The sequence below is a fragment of the Podarcis erhardii genome (assembly GCF_964252035.2).
Source record: "Podarcis erhardii genome assembly, chromosome: 12".
NCBI classification, from domain to species: domain Eukaryota; kingdom Metazoa; phylum Chordata; class Lepidosauria; order Squamata; family Lacertidae; genus Podarcis; species Podarcis erhardii.
In genome coordinates this window covers 8,299,273-8,319,424 of record NC_138513.1, presented here as the reverse complement: position 1 = coordinate 8,319,424, position 20,152 = coordinate 8,299,273, and the positions used below count along the sequence as shown (strand labels likewise).

The 20,152-nt window shown below is 45.5% G+C and overlaps 1 protein-coding gene and 1 long non-coding RNA gene across 8 annotated transcripts in view; one reads left to right on the top strand and one right to left on the bottom strand.

Moving 5' to 3' along the window:
- The window catches only part of LOC309326135, a 98,306-nt gene that overhangs the window by 54,284 nt on the left and 23,870 nt on the right, over positions 1-20,152 (top strand). The gene's annotated exons all lie outside the window — the stretch shown is intronic.
- Positions 6,724-20,152, bottom strand: part of LOC309325870 (sodium channel protein type 5 subunit alpha-like) — a 214,569-nt gene continuing 201,140 nt past the window's right edge. For all 7 annotated transcript variants that reach the window (XM_081834160.1, XM_081834161.1, XM_081834162.1 and 4 more), the window contains 5 exons: positions 14,564-14,617; positions 13,508-13,649; positions 11,315-11,415; positions 9,667-9,937; positions 6,724-8,956 (listed from right to left, as the gene is read on the bottom strand). In XM_081834160.1, coding sequence (XP_081690286.1) covers positions 7,731-8,956; positions 9,667-9,937; positions 11,315-11,415; positions 13,508-13,649; positions 14,564-14,617 — 1,794 coding nt within the window. In that variant the 3' untranslated portion in view covers positions 6,724-7,730. The remainder of the gene's footprint in view (positions 8,957-9,666; positions 9,938-11,314; positions 11,416-13,507; positions 13,650-14,563; positions 14,618-20,152) is intronic.

Below are 20,152 nucleotides of genomic sequence, written 5' to 3'. Positions count from 1 at the left end.
TGGTAGCATCTGTTTCGGAGCCAGTATTATATAACCGCAATTGGCTTGCATTGGGATATGTTAAAATTGCGGGTGGGGGCAGGAGGGACATCTCCTGATTCCAAATGAGAGAGGAAGGGGGGGGGGGAGAGAGATGGTAGATGTCCCACGGTATGACTCTCACTGCTATCTGTTCTGGAATTTTATCACAAACCCTTTTTGTTCCGGGTTGCTTCTGCAGCACAGATAATGTTTTCAACTTTGCCTTGATTACATCGCAAAGCCCCCTTTGAAGAGATCTCACTCTAATTTGGGGCATTAGCCACTGGCTACAAAGTACAAAAGTGAACATATGAAAATCGTGATGCTTGATAATAATAATAATAATAATAATAATAATAATAATAATAATAATAAAAAAAAAACACCCTCGAACGACGAGACAGTGGGATTATTTGCAAAACACATCCTGCATGTCAGATCGGTCAGGAGGCTAAAAATATTTCTTTCTGTCTTTTTTCTTTTTTAAAGTGACTGGCAAATAGCATTAAAATGAGACAGACGGAAGCAGATAGAAGGGATTATGAAGCAGCTCACTTAGGATTGTGGAGTTCATTCCAGTGGCTGCTTTTTGCAAGCAGGCAGGAGGACCCCATGCCTCTGATCACACCAGGGTTGCCAACTGGCTAGAAAAATACAGCTCAGCCAGCTCCTGTGTCTCTTAATGGCAGCTTGATCTGCAGCTGGGGAGGGAAATTAGGTCCATTTCAGTTCCTCTCAGCTTCTCATTTTTCCAACCTGAAGTTCAGTTCTGAACATTTCCATATCCGTTTGCAATGTTTTTAATTATTTATTTTTAAGCCTCATGAAATGAACCAGAATTTTAGTGGAAATTTATTATAGTTTATATCTTGTTGTGACTTATGTGGAACTTGTTCAATTTGATTGTGCATTTCTAAAATATTTTATTTCTGGTCATGAGAGAGAGGAGGATCTCTCTGTTGTGACGTCTCATTGGTGCAGTGCCCTCCCTAGGAAGATTCACTTGACACCAAACCTGATGTCCTTTTTGAGCCAGGAGAAGACCTTTTTATTTGCCTAGGCCATCCATACAATCTGGTTTGAATGTTGCAACGTTTGTTTGCTTAACAGATTTGCTAGCACAATTTTATCATTGGTTGTTTCAATGCTCTAGCTAACTGTTCAGTTGTAAACTGCAAATGGATATGTTCTCATTGTGAATTGGACTTTCTTTTATGATTGTCGTGTGCCCCCCGGGAGTCATCAAACAAAGAGATTCCCAATACGCAAGTGAAAAGATGGGCACCGCTGCTGTTTTGGGCAGCACCTCATGTTTTTAGCGCAATGCAATGTTTAATCTAATGTAAATCTATTGCCCAAAGAATAACCCCACCATGAGATAAAGTGATGGGAAAGGCTTAACAACCTTGTGGTTGTGTACCTTTGGGCCACTACTAAAGACGTAGGAGCTGACCTGAAAAAGCAAAGAGGCAGCCTCCTCTAGGCCTTCCATGTCAAGGTCCATCTCTACAGGGAGAGGGTAGCAAGCCCAGCTAGAGGGCTTTGGGTTGCCCTGTCTATGCCCGAATTCAGCTATAAGAATATGACTGCAATGCGTCCTCTTCAACACTCAGAAATAAATAAGCCATTCGCCTTGCAGGCAGACCTGTCTGACTCTTCAAGCAGATTAGCAAGGAGGCAAGTGCTTGGGACAAAAACCCTTGCCTGTATCCGTGATGAGCCAAACCAGCCACTTGCTAGGAGAAGACCCAGGTTGTCTGTACAAATATGCGGATGAGTCACAGTAGCTGACTCAGATCTGCTGACAAAGTGCTTCCAGTGTGTGGCTTTTAAGCACAAAGACATTCAGGACTGGGGCATAGCTATAAAAGTGGGCCAGGTGACTGGGATCGGGGAGGGGGAAATTGCACCCTTCCTAATGGAAGGGGGTCTTTTATTTAGCCTGGTGTGTTACGTGTAGCATTTTTGCAGGGCAAGGACTACAGGCCACATCTCAAGGACTGGGTCTGCCTCTTTTACATGTGTTTGGTGGCCAAGCATGCTGTCTGCTGCGCATGATGGCCCCACAGCGCATTGCAGAGGATGCTGGAACATGTTACGGAGGTGGAGGCATGTCTTCAGCATGGTTGCCAGACTGAGGGTGCCTGCAGGGCATCATTATTTTGCCGGAGAGATTCAAGCACATAGCAAAAATGTAAAAGTAAAGGTAAAGGTAAAGGTAAAGGTACCCCTGCCCGTCATGGCCAGTCGTGACCGACTCTAGGGTTGCGCGCTCATCTCTCTCAAGAGGCCGGGAGCCGGCGCTGTCCAAAGACACTTCCGGGTCACGTGGCTAGCGTGACGAAGCTGCATCTGGCGAGCCAGCACCAGCGCCGCACACGAAAACGCCGTTTACCTTCCCGCTAGAAAGCGGTCCCTATTTATCTACTTGCACTGAGGGGTGCTTTTGAACTGCTAGGTTGGCAGGAGCAGGGACCGAACGACGGGAGCTCACCCCGCCGTGGGGATTCGAACCGCCGACCTTTCGATCAGCAAGTCCTAGGCTCTGTGGTTTAACCCACAGCGCCACCCACGTCCCTATAGCAAAAATGTAGGTTTTCACAAATAAAGTGGAGTAAAGCTCTCTCTGTTACTGTGACAAATCCACTTTGAAAATAAAATAACTTTTTTTTACGGTTAAGAAAGTGGCAGGAAATGTGAGGGAATTATGAAGGATTTGTGGGAAGACGTATAAAACCCCACAATGAAATCGGGATGAATGCTCGCCGTGTAACCTCCCTGTAAGCAAATCAGCACGAATGCGTACAATCTAATCGCTGTGTAAGCTTTGTGATATGAATGGGAAAGTCCAACCCAGTGAGAAATTGAAGCCTAAGAGGACCTCTGCACCTGGGTGAATATGCCAAGTACAAAGAGCATGGGAAAGAATGACCGTCCTTTCAAGCATGGCATTGATTCCACACACACTCGCGCAGCACTAGTCCAAGCCCAGGGCATGTGAAGTTACTTGAGCTCCTGGCTTGTCAGGCTGCAAAAATAGCTCACACTGAGGACCTGACAAAAGCTTACCTACTGCTCTGCAGTCCGGCACCTTCACTCGTCACCCTGGGGCTATCAGCACCGTTAGAGGATTATTATTATTTTGAGTTTGCTCTCTGCCAACGGCTGTTTGGTTTCCACAGCCTCACCCCCCCCCCCCCGTGCTCCTTATTTAACACATACACTATCTGACAGGTCAGAAAACACAACCAGGGATTTGCGCCGAGCTTGTCGAGTCATGAGTTGTTCTGGCCTATCTCCGATGGAGAGCTTGGTTGCAACGATTTCTGGTTGCAATTCCCCGTTGCAAGGGTGCCCCCGAACACCTGTTGGTGGGAAACCCAGACGGGAGAGGGACCAGTCTTGTCTGGGGCCTTCCCAGGGACACCAGTATGACCACTGTAGGAGTCACAGTGCTGGAGTAGGTTGATATTTGGTCTGATCCTGCAGGCCCCTTCTTAGCTTCCTCATCGCTGTTCTTGAAATATGTTCACAATTGTTTGCTTTTAAGGCTGCTGGTTTGAACGGGGACTATTGCTTTATGGCCCCTTTGGCTCTGTTGAGCAAGGGAAGAGCAGACTCCTGAAATCTCGACAAGGCCCCAGCTCTGCATTGCTTCCTCCTTCCACAGCCCCACCACCAGAAGTGGCAACTGGAGAGTAGGGGCCGGGGTGGGGGAGAGGGAATCCTTCACAAGCTCAGTTTAATGTGACCTAAAATTAATGGAAGTCTTTCTATAGATCATACCACACACTTCAGAGCAAGCTTTTTCAAGTGTAGCAATTAACCTCCCGATAAAAGGGTTACCTGAGAAGGATTCATTGATTCACCTTCTCTTAAGATGCAAGAGCCATAGCGGTCTGCATTTAGCTGTAGAAGAAGACACGAAGGTATTGCTGCAGCTTTTGGGACAGCCAGGCCATTTGGCACCAGAAAAGCGTCCTCTTCTGAAGGTATCCAGTTCATAAAAAGGATGTAATCAAACCTTCATTTCCTGGATGCAAAACAGGGTCTGCGGTTCTGCGGTATCAGCTTATGATTAGCCAAAATAGAAGTTTCACAGCCCTATTGGGAGCTGTGAAGTTTGTCTCACTTTCCTCAATATGGTTGTGCTGTGGGTTTTTTGCCCAAAAGTGCCAGAGTTCACAGGAGAAAGGGAGTGCATCATTTCATTGCCTAGACACCCATGAGGCCCCTTGCTCTCTTCCCAGTCAGTGCCATGAGTTGGATCACCGCAGGGGAAGTGATAGGGCCACCTGGTTGTCTAGGCAACAGGGCTGGTCCATTTTAGGATAAGTGTGGCAACTATCTCAGGCAGCTAATTTTGGGTGACATGAAAGGGCAGAACAGTTAGTTTTTTAATTTATTATGACTGTGTTTTTACTGCCAGGGAGTGGAAAGAGGTGCTTCTGGGATTGTTTGTCTCACTTGACTGTGCCTTGGCCTATGGGCACCAAGCACCTTGGCTTGGGGACTGGGGAAAGGCATCATTTGCTGTTCCACCTCAGGCAGCAAAGATGTCTTAGGCTCTCCTTCTCATCCAGTGCTATGGCTGTGACTCATTTATCCTGAAGGTGGCAAAGTTTGCAAACAGCTGCAGAAAAGGCAAATGAACGGCATACAGCAGTTTTTAGTAGCATTATTTTTTTACAGCAGGTATTTTGTGCCCTACATATTGTAGCCTCTGTTACAATCCTGTTTTTGCAGTTGGACGATCTGAAACTGCCTTATGCTGAGTGGAACCCAATGACCCAACATGGCCCAATTGTGCAGAGCCCCTATTCAGGTGTTGGAATTTCACATTGGATGGGCTGTTGCAGAATGCAACCATGTTGGGAGCAGGGCTAAAGGTGTGGTCCTGTGTCTTTGTTGAAATGGCAAGGCCCTACACAAGTCATGCATGAATAGGGCTCACGAATATGTGTTTTGAACAGCAAATGATGTTTTGTTTTCTGTTCTACAGAATGCCTCTCCCAGTATTAGCCTGCCAGGTTCTAGGAGACCCTTTGTCTTGTAGGTCTGGAGGAAACGCTTTGAGTTGTGACATCAGGGCTGGATTAAGCAAAATAAGCACATGCTTACGGCATCAAGGGAAGGGGGGCACCGCATAAATTTCCCATTGTTGGATTTTTCAAATTACTGGCCACATTCATTTTCTCTGTTCGAGTATATTAAAAATCCCAACAGAACAACTGTGTAACAAAGCAGGATGGATGCCTTATCTCTACTAAGTATAGAAGCAGATGTGTTATGTAAGATTAGTTTTGAGGATCTGATCAAAAACTTTGCAATCAGGAAAAGTAGATTTTTTTAAAAAAAATAACTAAAGTGGAAGTACAGAAAATGAAACATCATTTTCCATCGTACTGTAGGTTTTGTTTCCTTTTAAAAATAACAATTTATGTTAAAGGTAAAGGGACCCCTGACCATTAGGTCCAGTCGTGGCCGACTCTGGGGTTGCGGTGCTCATCTCGCTTTATTGGCCGAGGGAGCCGGCGTACAGCTTCCAGGTCATGTGGCCAGCATGACTAAGCCGCTTCTGGCGAAGCAGAGCAGCGCACGGAAACGCCGTTTACCTTCCCGCCGGAGCGGTACCTATTTATCTACTTGCACTTTAACGTGCTTTCGAACTGCTAGGTTGGCAGGAGCAGGGACCGAGCAATGGGAGCTCACCCTGTCGCGGGGATTCAGACCGCCAACCTTCTGATCAGCAAGCCCTAGACTCTGTGGTTTAACCCACAGCACCACCCTAACAATTTATGTTACAGGTTATTATTATATATATTTGAATTAGATGTATGTGATGGCAACAAAACGTTTGCTTTGGGCTCTAAAGGTCTTAATCCAGTTCTGGGCAACATAAGACAGGACCTCCTCTGTGGTGGCGCCTCAGTTAAGGAATTAAGGCAATGTTTAGTGCTGGAGTTTTTGCCAGGGGTGATGGGAATCACAGTCCAACATCTGGAGAGCCATAGCTCCCCTGTCCCTGCTGTGAATGTTCTTATCCTTGATTAATTGTTCTAATCTTTTTCACAAAGTCATCACAATTACATAACTGCATGCTATATTTAGAAGCACTTGGTTCATTTCAGACAAGATGGAGAAGCACGAGAAGCAGGCAGCATCAGACAGTTGAGCACCCAGTTATCACACCACGTATCACCATGTCTAGAATGAACCGCAGTGATCAAATTTCAGCGAAGTGGGTCGAGGGCAGGGATCAGCCTTATAATTAGGTGTTTTGCCCTCAAAATTGCCAGATGTTGTTTCGTTACACTCGGGGGAATCTCATATGGTACTTCCTTAACGTGGGGAGAGCCTGCCTCTGTTGTGCCGTTGAGGAACCCTTTGTTTAACCTCCTTAGGCAATTCTCCTCTTATGCTGTCAATAGCAGTTCTTCCACATCACTTAACCAGTCTGGTCTCATAAAAACAACACTATTTAATGCTGATGAACTTGAAACTTGTTCAGCTTGAAACGGAATTATCGGTGAAAACAGATCCCAGCAGCCGGTCACTTTGACAGCATCTGGGCCACATGGTGCTGCGTTTTTTTTGGGGGGGGGCGAGGGGGACAACTTTCAAAAGCCAGGAGCCTTTTTTATATATACAGAAAAGGAGTCGGAGCAGATCCCTTGCTGGAAGCAAAGCAGATTCTTGAAGCATGGTAAAAAAATAGTGCTTTTATTGGCAGGTTTACAAGCAGAATCCATTAGTGTCTAATATCCTGCAGGATAGAACAAAAATAAAAATAAAATGCAACCCATGTCTTGCTTTATCTGACGTCACTTCCTTCCTTCTGTGCTCCCTTGGTTATCAACTGCCAGGAAGCGGCTGATGATTCCAGGCGGGTGTCTCTGTGGTAATACAAGGTTAGAAATGTTGCTGACTCAGTATTTTGCCTTGCAACCTAATTTTCTCGGCAAGCAACTCCCGTCATTTTTTTTTGGGGGGGGGCGGGCGGCATCTCTGGTTCCTAGTTCATCACGTAGAGCGTTAGCATCATCCATCTCCGTGGAAAAGGAGACAATTTTATATTTATATTTATATATATATATATTTATATATATTTTAAGTAAAAAAATATCAAATATAATAAATTTATGAAAGACCATTCACAACATATACAATAAGTGTTACATTGCTGCTACGGGAGCTACGTGATTCCTCCGCCCATCTCTCTCTCTCTCCCTCTCCCTCTCTCTCTCTCTCTCTCTCTCTCTCTTCGCCCTCACTCTCTTATTATAGAATGCAAGGTCATACATTGCCGTAAGTAAACGCACTAATATAAGTAAGACCTTAAAATGAAAAGTATGCGGTCAGGTTTTTATCTGTGTATAGTTATAAAGTACTTACTGTGTTACAGTCTAGCGTCTCCATAAACACACCACTGCTAGGACAGCCCCAGGACCTTGTGCTGGAACCCCCCCGGCCCCCGCCCCGCCCCCTCCCTGTGCATATAGAAATATAAACATTGAGCAAAGTTGGAAAGAGAAGGGTCAAAGGTTAGACGTCTGCCAACGCCTTAACATACCCTGGTTCAGGGCTGACCTCCCTTCCTGCGTCCTTTGCAACTAATGTTTAACAAGGCTGCTTCAACTGTTGTGTGGTTACATTCTGTAAACAATATTCTTAAAGTGTCCTAAATGAAAAACTCAATATATATATTTTTAAACCATCGACTCTTTGTCTCTGTCGGGCGACAGCTGATCGTCTAGATGCTCGTCGCTTTTGCTAGAGTCGGTCAACCTTAGCTGGAAGTTGTCGCTGGTGCCCCTGGTGACGCTGTCGTAGGAAGGAGGGAAGGAGGTGGTGGACAGAGTTTCTGACTTGTTTATCGGCCTCCCGTAGTTCTCGCTCATCATGAACGCGATGAGGCCTTCCCTCTCGGGAGCGTCTTCCCCTAGGTGGCAGGCTTTTTGGCGGTATAGGAAGGAGGCCTGCTTGAGGGAGCGTTGGAAGAGATGGCTCCTGTAGGCTCTCTGAATGACGATGGCAGAAATTTCTTCCTGTTTCCGCCTGAGCGTGGTTGTGATGGGTTCGTAAGAAATCTTCGAGGGGTTGGCAGCCATGAATTTCTCCTCCATCTGTATCTTGAGGGCGTCCATCTCCCCAGACTCCCCCAGCACTCTTTTGGTGAAAGCAAACAAAATATCTAAGCAATGGATCCTGTCCCCACTCACCATGGGCAGGTCCATAGCTATGAGCTTGATCTTATTTGGTTTCGCAATGCGTAAAGGTTCTGACAGAGCGTCCGCGAAGTTGGAAAGCGCGGCGTACTCAATAAACTGAGTGGCTTCAGGGTCAAATTTCTCCCATATTTCATAAAACATATCAAAGTCGTCCTCGCTTAGAGGCTCTGTGCTCTCTTCAGTAGCGACACTGAAGTTCTCTAAAATAATAGCTATGTACATGTTTACAACAATGAGAAAGGATATAATGATATAAGTAACAAAGAACAGAATTCCCACTGCGGGGCTGCCACAGTTTCCCCTCGAGCCATTTGTATTGATATGGCTTGGATCACAATATGGCGGCCCGGTGTTCAAAATGGGGCTGAGAAGACCATCCCAGCCGGCGGATGTAGTGATTTGGAAGAGACAGAGCATGCTGTTGGGAAACGTCTGGAAGTTGAACATGTCGTCGATCCCGTGCTCTTGCTTAACGTAGGCAAAGTTGGCCATGCCGAAAATGGCGTAAATGAACATGACCAGGAAAAGCAGGAGGCCGATGTTGAACAACGCAGGGAGGGACATCATTAAGGCAAAGAGAAGAGTTCGGATTCCTTTGGCCCCTCTTATAAGTCTCAGGATCCGGCCAATCCGAGCCAAGCGAATGACTCTGAAGAGGGTAGGGGAGAAGAAGTATTTCTGGATGATGTCAGAAAGTACAGAGCCTTGGGGGGAAAGGGAATAACCAGTTAGTGAACTAGCAAAGGTTATGGCGTTTTGGTTGAAAGTAGCACCTCAGGTTTACCAATTAAGGGCATGGGACATTCCTGCTGAAGCTCAACTGAGTATGCGAGTAAGGATCCACACAGAGCTCAGTTGAGCTCTTGCATGCCTTCTTTCCTTCCTTTGCGGGGCCCTGATACACACATGCAGGGGCATCTCAACACGTTGGCCTTTGGATACCAGGAGGCTTGTTCATAAACCCAAGATGAGTCCTGCTGGATCAGACCAAGGGTCTATTTAAGCCAGCATCCTCCTTCCTACAGTGGCCAGGCCATAAGCAGGGCTTAAGCATAGCCCCCGCCCACTGTTCTTTCCCAGCATACTGCTTCTGATCCTGGAGGCAGCGTATAGCCAGCATGACTAATAGCTCATGGCTCCCTTACATTCATCCTGTTAAGATCTAAAACGCTGCAGAGGAAACCAACAGCACAGGTGGGCCTTCTGCATCATGGGTTCAGCCCAGAGGCCATGAACTGCTATAAAGATGTGCTGCAGACACACTGGAGTAGGCCAAAGACGAGTCAGCATGCTCCAGTGTGTCACTGCTCCCAAGAAATATTCACATGTGGTTTACCCCTGAAGCCAATCAGGCCACGTGGATCTAGGCAAATCCACCACTCCAAATTCTGTATCTGTTGAGGGTTTGACTTACCCACTATTGATAGAATTACGACGACAAAATCAAAAATGTTCCACCCGTTGGTGAAATAGTAGTGCCGCAGAGCCACCATTTTCAAGATGCACTCTGCAGTGAAGATGGCAACAAAGACCATGTTGATTTTGTAAAGGATGTTCACTTTTTCTGGGCTCTGGTCATCCGTTTCCACCATCATGGTGACCATGTTGAGGCAGATGAGGAGCATGATGCAGACATCAAAGGCTTGATTCAAGACGGCATCAAAAATGAAGCCTTGATACTTGTTCTGGAAGATATTAGAAAGACACGTTAGATCAGTGGTTCCCAAAATGAGTGGTATGGCTTGGGGGGGGGGTTACCTAGGGGGTTTCCAAGAGATAAGGGAGTGGCGGGGGGGGGGCAGGCGGTGCTGGAGGTACAAATGACTATCAGACTTCGAAAAGCTAGTATCCCTGAATCAAGCTCATCAGTTAAACTGAATAGTTTTGATTGGATTTTGATACTGTTTTGAATTTTATTGTGTCATTATTAGTGAGTCGTGCAAACCACTACTCTGAATAAGGCTTTTTTATAGGGTACGGGGCACTGGGGATGAGCTTATGCAAACTACTGCAATAGATCAAAGCAGCCAACTCAGATAGTGCCATATGTTTGCACCTATTTGGGCCTGAAATGGAACTTTTATGCAGTTTGGGTGTTCAGCAGTGGCTGGCAGGGAGGGGCACCTAGGCACACAGTGGTGGGCTCCTGACAACAGTATAACTGGCAAGTCTAGGGACTGTGCAGGGTCAGGGTTGAGTGGCAGCGACATCAGGCAGTTCAGGAGCCCTGGTGGAGCCAGTTCAGTGCTTCTGCTGGTGTTTTTTCCCCACCCGCTCTCTGTACTGGTACATGGTAGTGGTGCCCCTGCCAGGAGGCCAGGTCTGCAGCACCATCCCTCCTTGTCACCAGCTCCTGTAAGTGTTCACACTTGCACAGTACCATATGAAAGTGTGGCAGTGGTCAGGAGGACTGTGGTCCTAGCAGCTGCCTCAAATATTTGTTGGTTGAAGCAGTTGTTGGCCCCAGAGGTGGCAAGTCACAGGGTGGACAACCCTATCATGCAATTTGAAAATAATAATAAAATAATAATAGTTATACCCCAGCCACTCTGGGCGGCCCACAGCACATATAAAACATTTAACATTAAAAACTTCCCTAAACAAGGCTGCCTTCAGATGTCTTCTAAAAGTCAGGTAGTTATTTATTTCCTTGACATCTGGTGGGAGGGCGCCACTAACGAGAAGGCCCTCTGCCTGGTTCCCTGTACCTTCGCGTCTTGCAGTGAGGGAACCACCAGAAGACCCTCAGAGGGGGACCGCAGTGTTGGTCCAAAGCATTCTTTGGAATGGAAGAATAGCACCATGTTTTTGGCTGACAGAATGCCCTATCCCAAACACTTTCCATTCAAGTCAATGGGAAAACTCCAAAATATTTTAATAGAGCTCAATTTACAAACTATTTTTTTTTCTGATTGGTGCTATAAACCTCTCTAGAAATATGACAGAATGCTTGTGTAAAAATATGTGTAATATATAAATAACTACAATGGATACAATTCTGGTGGACATTTTTTTGAAGGGGTAAGTTGGTATCAACTAAAGAAATCCACAGAATGCCTCACCACTGGCCGTGGGATGGGTTTTTGGGGTTTCTTGGATCCCAGTTTTTTCATGGCATTGTAATATTTTTTCTGTTCCTCCGTCATAAAGATGTCTTGTCCACCTAAGTATAGGGAGATAAAACTAACATTAATTTGGATGGCAGAAATGGCTGTTTGTGGAAAGCAAAATCTTTTTTAATGACTGAAGGTCTCCATTTCCTTCCCTTCCTTCCCCTCCATTCCTGGTAGCAATCATTAAGCTATCTAATTATATCTCAGTAAGAATTAAAACTGTGCGTAGGTATCCCAAAGAAAGTTTGTTAATCATTTTTACTGAGATATTGATCCTACCAAAATTCAACAGCTCCATGGAATTGAAGAAGTGCTGTCTGCCTTATCAGTTATCAGCCAGCGGATGACCATGAAATTCCACGAGAAATATCACCAGAGGGGTTAGTCTGTGACTAAATCGCACTTCCCAGAGCAATACATAAACTCAAGCACAGCTCTCCTTCAAGAAACTTCTCTAAATTTTGAAATGCAGTTCTCCAGCCCCAAAAATGGGTGTATGAGAAGGAAGTGCACATAAAAATGCACATTATTGGTGAAAATAATATACAAAAACGCATTGTATTAAGGGAAATATTGCCGGAAGGCTAAATTGAATACAAAATATGCACATTAGGAGATTGTTGCTGGCATCTATCTGGCAAGAGAAAATGGTTTGTGCCTCTGGGGTGAAGTCAAACTGCTGCATCAGCAGCACTGAAGAGGCTGCTCTGAAGCACAAGCCTAGGCAGTGTGTATGGAGGACCTGGGCTGCCCAGATGACAAGACCCCCCTCTCGGCCGTGTTGGTGTGGTCCAAAGGAAAGCAGAGCAAGATGTTTGACACCAGCTTGGCTGTAGGAAATGCCAGAAGGAGATACAGAAGACGCCATCTAAGCATCTTAGGGACTCCACTCTGGATTTGTATTGGGTTTACTCCTTAGCCTTTTCTTCTCCTGAATACATCCCACAAGGCAGAAGAGGTTTAAGATAAGGGTTTTTCTTCTCTAAGTGCAGGGTAGACCACAGAAGGAAGGATGTGTCCCCCACCAGACCTACTACCCCTCCCCTAACACCCCATACGCCCCACATTAGGAGAAATGAATGGTAAAATGCTGATGAATTTTCATGAGGACTTGACGGGGGCGGTATGGAAATTGCAAACATATGGGAAATTTGGTGAACTGCATTTTAGACTGGAAAACAGAAAGGGAGAGAAACCAAAACTGACAGATTCATTCCTCCATCCTAAGAGGAGGAACTGATACGGATTATTGGGCCAGCATTTTTCAGAACCAGATTAGAATTCATTGTTTCTCAGCAGTGATTTATTTATTGCATTTTTATGCCACCTGTTCTCCAAGGAGCTTAGGGTAGTATGGCTTGGACTATGTACTGGCCATAAGATTTCCATGTTTATTTCAATTCTGGAATAGCTACATACAAATAGCTGAGTGCTTGATTGCATTTCCTCCATCCTTTCATTGTTACTGTTTTGCACAATGGAAGTACTTATATAACCTCTTTCCTTTCCTTTTTTTTGTGGTCCTCTTTGGTCATTTGTGCAAACTTCAGGAGATACTGCTCACTGACTTTGTCTTTTCCCTTCTGAGTGTTTTGTTCGGGAATAGGTGCATCACAACATACTGACCAGCAGTTGAATGAAAACAGGTGATAGGGAGAAGCCCACAGCTCAATGGCAGAACACTTGCATTGGACACAGAAGGTGCCCTCAGGTTCAATCTCTGGTATCTCTAGCTGGAAGGATCAAGGAGAAGAAGGAGACTCTGGAGAGCCATGGCTGGTTGAAGTAGACCATCATGGGCTGGATGGACAACTACTCTGGCCTCTAAGAATTAACCAGATCACAAGGGGGGTGGGGAACCCTACCCAATCACTGTCCTGGCAGTCTTGTACCATTGCTCACTCAGGTCCTGCTTTCAGGCTTCTCATAATGGGCATCTGGTTGGCCAATGTAAGAAGGGGATGCTGGACTAGATGGGTCATTGGCCTTGTGTCTTTCAGGCGGAGGTCTACCTGCTACCTGATGCTTCCAACTAGAGATGGCAGGGATTGGATATTGGGCAAAGTCTGTGGTCCACCACTGAGCTATGGACATCCCTGTCCCCTTCCACAACTCACGGCTGCCTGGTCGACAAGGTGTTACTTATCTTTTTCTTTTGCTGGTTGAAATTGTCAATGATAACACCGATGAAGAGATTCAGAGTGAAGAAGGAGCCAAAGATGATAAAGATCACAAAGTAGAGGTACATGTACAAGTTATATTCCCAGACGGGCTGCTCCTCACGCTGCAAAAAAAAAAAAAAAAAAGAAAAAAGAAAAGAAAAGAAACATGGAGAAAACAAAGAAAGGGTGATGAATGTCCACTGGCATCCTAAACTAAAACCAAGGTGTGTGTTTCCTCCTTTGAAATGCACAACGCATTCTATGCAGCTCAGAGAAATTATTTGGCTGCTAGGTGGATACTAAGCCTCACCTGCTGCATAGCCTACGACATCTGAAAAGAATTCCTTAAAAAACTTATTTTCAGATGCCAGCATTTGCTCATGATGAATGTCTCGACCTTCAGTTGGGAGTTGGTGGAGGGCCTGAGCCAGTGGGCACTACTATCTCCACATGATGAGTGTATGCACATTTGTTGTGTGAACTGAGTTTTAATTATGTTAGCCTGATGGCTATTTCTTCCAATGGAGCTAATTTTATTTAATGTGTCTCTTCTGTTAAAAAAGGAGTTAATGCTAAAACAGTCCAAATTTCAAGGCTCACTATATTTTTGCAAGATCTTTTTATCCATTATCAAGGGAGGGACTTTGGTGTTTCTAGTTGCCAATTAAAGCATGATTAAGTAGTAAACTAAATAACACACATCATCAAAAAAAATTTGTATAAGAAGAAAAGTCCAAATTGATGCTAAAACATGAGCAGAAGTGAGAATGATTCACTGGAAACATCTTCTGCACAAGCCTAATCAATGGGCATCACTCATGAAGCTCCCATTTTAGTACAATGTAGGGTGCTCAGAATGAGTCACCTTGGCTTTTCTGTGCAGCTCCCATTTATTTTGATGGGGGCTTTGCAGGAGAACTTCCCAGTAGATTGTGTACATTACCGGCAAGCAGGAGACACTGGTTCAAACACCATACAAAGACATAAAATAATGCAAGACGTTAGTAGACAAAAGTCCTTTATCTGAGCAGCCCACCTCTCGTGAATCCACCGCAGCATACATAATTTCCATCCAACCTTTAAAAGTTGCCTAGGAAAAAGAAAAGCAATGCATATAATTAAGACAATCATAATATGCATTTGCGTTAATGGTTACTTTATAGCTTTGTACCTTATTTGCACTATTATGTGGGGGAAAATATTTTTCACTGTTAGTACAATAAGAAAAACCAAACCACCCCATGAAATTTGGCTTATGTAAAGGAACAGAGTTAGCTATTGAGCAGGTTGCCTTCTATTATGGGGGACGCTTGTTTAATGACTGAAAGCAAGCTTTTAACTTAACAGGCAGCGGCTTAGATCCTAAGACAAGTTAGCTGAAGAAAGTTCACAGAAGGCTGCCGTCCTCTTCTCACTGCCCCACTGAATAGCCATGGCGTGGGTCAGAGGCAGCACTGTGCTTGCTGGGACCAGGTGGGGTGACAGTGGGATGAACTCTGGGGTAATCACGTGTGATCTGAAGCACTGGTCTGTGTGTGATAGGGAGAAGGGAGGAAACAGGAGAGGCAGTCCGCTTTGCCCTAAGTAGCACCCTGGTTTGTAATGGCACACATACTTCCTACCTGTGTGGCTGATGTCCACTGGTATTGGTAGGTGAGAGGGCTGGGAGGCCAACAGTAGGGGGCGCTAGAGCCAATGACAAGCAGAGCCAACCAGTCCTAGTTTTGTCATCCATCCCCCCATCCCTGCTGAGTTGCACAAGGGGAAACACTGAAACTAAGGAGGAGAAGGAAGGTGACAGGTAGTGACACCCCCTGGACTGGATGTAAGTGAGAAGGCAGGACACGTGAAAGCTGGCTGAGGTTGGAGCTGCATTGCCTCATTTCCTCTAATGCACCAGCCTCCCTCAGTAAAACCTGAGTGTGCTTTTTGGAACCGACATTCATAATATGAAAAAGGAGGGTTGAGAGGCCTGAGGCGATACAGCAGCTTGTTTCACTGAAACAAATGATGATTTAATCCTGTACTATTGATCCCTTTTGCAGGTGGTTGAATAGTTGCTTCCCAATGTTTCCATAATCCTGCGGGTGGCTACCTGAGCCTCTTCTAGTCCCTTTCCACTTAAAAGCCGACTCTTTTGCCCAAAAGAGGTTAGGAGGAGGAGAAAGAGGCTGAACTGCCTGCTCTGTGGAGCACTCACTCTCCAAATTGCTCTAATCTTTCTTCACAGCTCTCTCCCATTGGCAAAGCAATCTTCCATCTCCGCATGGCATTCCCATCTGGGGGCATGATTTGGCCAAGATTCCAGCTGGACTATAAACAGGGCATTTAGCATTGGAAAAAGAAAGAACCCGACAATTTCTGAACTTCACAATTGCAGTTCATGAGCTGATCTGGATGGTAATAAGGCATTGTTGGATGGCAGAGCTGTCAATTATAAAGCTGTTTTGTCCCATCCAGCTCCCCTCCCCTTCTCTCCCCCCCCCCAACTCCTGAGGAGCCTAGTAGTAAGATAATCCAGAGCTCAGTTAGGGTTCTGGAATCCTTCGCAAGACACTTCTGCAAAGAAGTGGTGATATCGTGAAAGGCAGGGGTGGGAAACGTAACTGGGAGGGAAATAAAATTATGGGGGAATTAGTAACCACTTACAGACCAGATCTGAAGGTGGTAAGATCTTTATGGGAGTGTTGTGTGATATTGTTCTGCATGGCATAGGTCCAGCTAAAATACTGTCTGCTATTGAAATTAGTTATGGGCTGGTGTGTGTGTGTGTGTGTGTGTGTGTGTTGGGATGAGAATTAACTGCTGATAAATTCATCTTGGGGTCTCGCTTACAGCTGATGATTAGGCTATTGCATAGAAGGCATGTGCCATCTGACTGTGGCTAACTCTGAATCAAACTAAAACAAAACAAGACCAGATAAGCAACCGAGGAAGGCAGTGACCTCAAGTTTGTGCCTGAAAGGGGTCAAGTTATGCTTTGGCCCAGGAGGCCAATGGGCCAGCTATGGGAGTGGGCAAGCATAAATCACCCCATGGGGCTGGTGGTTGTACCTGCCTGTATAGGAAACAAACAACCCACCTTGTCTACTATGTTATCATCACCACTTACCAAAGCTGGTTGCAAAACCTTAGATCTCAGCTATCTATAACTTTGATACAGCAAGCTCAGCTCTTGTGAACTTTACCTCCAATGCCAATAACATTGTTTGGGAAAGCTGAGAAATAGTATGGTATGGAACTACCGTATTTTTCGCTCTATAACACGCACCCGACCATAACACGCACGTAGTTTTTAGAGGAGGCAAATCCGTAGGCATGCCACCCATAGGCATTTCCTCCATAACACGCACAGACATTTCCCCTTACTTTCCAGGAGGAAAAAAGTGAGTGTTGTGGTGCAAAAAATACAGTATGTCTGTCCCAGTGCAATGGGGAATAGTTTCTTGCTCCTATGCGCTGCAGTCTGGTCTTGTCTCTTGCCTAACAGAGAGGCTGTAGCTCCCAGCTCAACCTCTGGTCCCTTCATTAAAGCAGGGGTGGGGAGCTTTGGGCCCACAGCCTGAACGTGCCCCCCTAGGCTTTTCTATCTGGCCCTTAGCACTCTTTCCAGACAGCACCTCGACTCCCTGTGCCACACCCTTACCAGCCCTGCTCAAATGCTTTTGCAAAAGCCTCTGATTTTTGCAAGATTATACTGTATAAAGGCAAGAGTCACATCTATTCCTCTGTCTGCTTTTGCCTCTGGCCTTCGCCTGCCACCAGCACAGGGCCCCCAAGAGGCTCCTCTTGGGGGAAAGCAATCCCCGGTCTTAAGAAGCCCTCCCCCCTTGAATAAAATGATCTTCAAGCAGCAGAGCTAAGCAAGACCTATATGCCTAAGCAGCTGCCAGTTTGAGCACACAGTACTGGGCTACATGTCCCAGCCAATGGTCTGCGTCAGCATAAGGCAGCTTCATATGTCCACAGGAAATCCTGCTCAGCCCCCTCTCTGACTTCTGGAATTTCATTAGGCATCATCACCCACACACTTTCGAAGCAACCCTGTCTCCTTGGAGGATGAAGAAGAAAGAAAGCCAACGTTTCCCAAGGAAGTTGAATGAACTGGGAGGGCTGAACCCAAAATGCTCTTTCCAATCTCTCCATCCTTTCTGCATCCTGCAAAGTGGGCAGGCGAGCAAGGGATATGTCATTGCACAGGGGCTACAAAAAAAAGGGGGGGGAATCATATAGAGAAGAACTTAGTGGCATGGTGACCATCAAGGGAGAAGCAGGATCAGGCCTGAATAACAGGTGCAAGGTTATACTCAGCCTGCAGTGCTGTATCACAGATACAAAGAACAGCCATTCCTCACTTAGCCTACAAACACGCCATGTATTTAAAGGACATTTGAAGCACATGACTTCCCCCAAAGAGTCCTGGGAACCGTAGTTTGCCTTTTATAGAACTACAACTCCCAACCTGCTTAACAAACTACTGTGTGTACGCTGCCTTGGTGAGGCTGGAGCATGTTCAAAAGACACAGACCACTGTATCCTGAGCATGTTTACTTGGAAGTAAGTCCTGCTGAGTTTAGTGAGACTTGCCTTTATACAGTATAAGTAGAGCTTCCAACTAAACATTAGGAAAAACCTTATGACGGTAGGAGCTGTTCAACAGTGGTATGGACTGCCGTAGGTAGTGGCAGACTGCTTCAGTTGAGGTTTATAAACAGAGCTTGGATGGCCACCTGGCAGTGATTATTTAGCTGCAATTCCTACTTGGGACTAGATGCCCTTATGGTCCCCTTCCAACCCTACAATTCTATGGTTGTGTGATAAGTGATAAGGATTGCAGTGATAGCATGCATTAGACTCAATGCCAGGGGGTAGATTGCTCCCTATCAAAAAGGCCTGTGCCCCCCACAATTCCATCTAGTACTAATGGGGACACAAAACGGTGATCCATCGCAGGCCCTCCCAAATTCATGTGTCAAATTTTGCTTCCTCTTTCGCTTTAGAGTGCTCTTTGCTATTTTAAGTCCCCTGTCTGAATATTACTAATTGCAAGTAGGGAAAAACAAACAAAAAGGTTGGCTCTCAAATTGTGCAGAGTCTAGAAATATTTGGTGCGTCATGACATCGATCTATGAAATGCCCTAGTAAATTTAGCGGAAAGTTAGAAACTGCAACACAGCACACAATGCTCCCTTTTTTTCCCCCAAAAGAGACTGTTTCTATCCGTATAAAAAGCCACACATTTGCAAGCTTTGCTTTCAGGGTAGAAACAGGAAAAAGCAGGGATATATTTGCTCTGCAGTCTTCAACATGCAAGCTAATAAGCGCATCTGGTTCACCAGGTGTGAGCAGTGAAGGCGGGGGCCTCCAATCTAATTCTCTCTTCTCAAAGTAGGAACTCCCCTACTACACACATTCAGGCCTGGATTGACTCATCATTTCTGGATTCATAAACCAGGAATAAGTATAGAAGCTGAGTCCTGCTCCTTGAGTCATCTTCCCTCACCCTCTCTTCCATTTCTCCCATTACACACCAACTTCTGCACCAACTTCTGGTCTGCATTAAGCCAGAGTGCCCCATTATGCCCAAACTGGGGGACACTGGCTTAACATTGGCTAACAAAGTAGGAGGTAAGTCAGGATGTGATCTGAATGCTCAGAGATGTCTGGAAGGGCACAACAGCTTCCAGCATAGGCTCATCAACATTCTTTGCTCGGTGTTCTCTGAAGAGTGCAAAGGTCATATAAGAGCAAAGCTGTTGAACTGGTAGCAGAACAGGTGGTGACATATTTGCCTTAAACCACCTTCCCTCCACCAAATTAAGAAACGACTTGCACCACTTTTCTCCTGACCCTGATTAACCATCTCAGTCCTGGACCACTGTCTGACTGTACTCATGAACTCTTTATTTATTAATACCAGATATTTTCTAGTTGCTTTCCAGGGCCGAGCCATCATGGCACAGTGGCATACAAAGAGGGATAAAAACAACAGAAGCTTAAATAAGCAGAATATGAAGCATTTTGCGGATACGGAGAAATAGGTGCCTGATTCTGATATGCTAAACTGTCTTATGCAATAGTAAAAATATTTTAAGACTCTCTTGAATGCCTGAAGAGGCTGAGTGAATATTAAATGGAAGAGAGTTAGTTCCATAACAACAACAACTTTATTATTTATACCTTGCCCATCTAGCTGGGTTTCCCGAGCCACCACCAAGCAGGACCACCACCAAGAAGGCTCTGTCTCATGTGCTCTCCAACCTATCTGATGGGAGTTGTACTCCAGAACATCTGAGCCAGGTGGAACAATGGACAGATATGATACAAGGCCGATTCCTGTGTGCTGAAGGTCGCTAGCTGAGAAGGCCTTTTCCTCATCCTTAAAGGGGTTAGATAAAGGCACCGTGGAGGAGTCTATCTACAACCATTAGCTAAATTAGAGAAACCAAACCTCCATGACTCGATGGCCCTTGTGGTCCCTTCCAACTCTATGATTCTATGATCAGCAGTGGTATAGCTCTCAGTTCCTGCTGATGGGGACACATAACAGGAATTGGCTATCTCCATCTTTCCCAGGGGCATCTGGCTGGTTATTGATTTAGAGAACTTGATTGAGGGGAGAAAT